This window comes from Cervus canadensis, chromosome 4, assembly GCF_019320065.1.
Source record: "Cervus canadensis isolate Bull #8, Minnesota chromosome 4, ASM1932006v1, whole genome shotgun sequence".
NCBI lineage: Eukaryota > Metazoa > Chordata > Mammalia > Artiodactyla > Cervidae > Cervus > Cervus canadensis.
The window spans coordinates 99,890,965-99,892,299 of NC_057389.1; the positions used below are offsets into that span (position 1 = coordinate 99,890,965).

A 1,335-nucleotide genomic window follows, 5' to 3' on the forward strand; every position below is an offset into this window, starting at 1 on the left:
TTTTGTAGTGAATTTTTTCCACAGCATCTTTCACTATAAGACATGGCAATGTGTTTTTGTATTTGTTAATTTATAATTTTAATCACTATTGGACTGTAGGGAGTTTTGTTCTTAGCATCCTATACATTCACCCCAGAAGATAGTCAGTATTCAACATAAATTCCTCAAGATAGTGGAAGAATTTTGCATTTAAACTGGGTACATGAGCTGTTGGCCAAAAGCCTGAGTGTGAAACAGGAATCTCTAATCACAGATGTCACAGAAGATATCTTGAATACTACAGAAATGTGTAATTTACAGCTTCTCACTATGTTAATGCCCACATGTACAAAAATTAATCATGTTCTTTTTTTGTTTCCTAATAGTGACCTCCAAAATATGGTACCAGGCAACAAAACACAAATTTCAGAATTTATTCTTCTGGGATTTTCAGAGGAACCAGCACTGCAGCCCATCATATTTGGGCTTTTCCTCTCCATGTATCTGATCACTGTGGTTGGAAACCTGCTCATCATCCTGGCCGTCAACTCAGACCCCCAGCTCCACAGCCCCATGTACTTCTTCCTCTCCAACCTGTCCTTTGTAGACATCTGCTTCACCTCCATCACCATCCCTAAGATGCTAGTGAACATACAAACACAAAGCAAAGTCATTTCCTATGAAGACTGCTTCACTCAGATATATTTTTTCCTACTATTTGTACAGTTGGATGACTTCCTCCTGACTGTCATGTCGTATGACCGGTATGTGGCCATCTGTCACCCCCTGCACTACACAGTCATCATGAGCCCCCGGGTGTGTGCACTGCTGGTGCTGGTGTCCTGGATGATAGGTGCCCTGAATTCCCTGTTACAAACTTTACTGGCCCTGCGCCTGTCTTTCTGTACAGTCTTGGAAATCCCACACTTCTTCTGTGAATTCAAAGAGTTGATCCAGCTTGCCTGTTCTGACACCTTTCTTAATAAAACCATGATGCACTTTGCAGTTGCGCTGTTGGGTGGTGGTCCATTCGCTGGGATATGTTACTCTTACTCTAGGATCATTTCCTCCATACGTAGAATCTCATCAGCTCAGGGGAAGTATAAAGCGTTTTCCACCTGTGCATCTCACCTCTCAGTTGTCTCCTTGTTTTATTGTTCAGTCTTAGGAGTGTACTTTACCCCTGCTGTTACCCACAACTCACATTCAAGTGTAACAGCCTCAGTGATGTACACTGTGGTCACACCCATGCTGAACCCCTTCATCTACAGTCTGAGGAATAAAGACATAAAGAGGGCTCTGAGAAAATTCTTTAGGACGGCAACTATATTAGAACCAATTTTCTTGAGGTCTTAG

General features: G+C 42.1%; 1 protein-coding gene across 1 annotated transcript; it reads left to right on the top strand.

Annotated features, from left to right (window-relative positions):
- The first annotated feature begins 348 nt into the window (after nucleotides 1-348).
- Nucleotides 349-1,335, top strand: LOC122440975 (olfactory receptor 7A17-like). Its single transcript, XM_043467617.1, has one exon. It carries the CDS (start codon nucleotides 379-381, stop codon nucleotides 1,333-1,335), a length of 957 nt encoding a protein of 318 aa, XP_043323552.1. The 5' UTR covers nucleotides 349-378.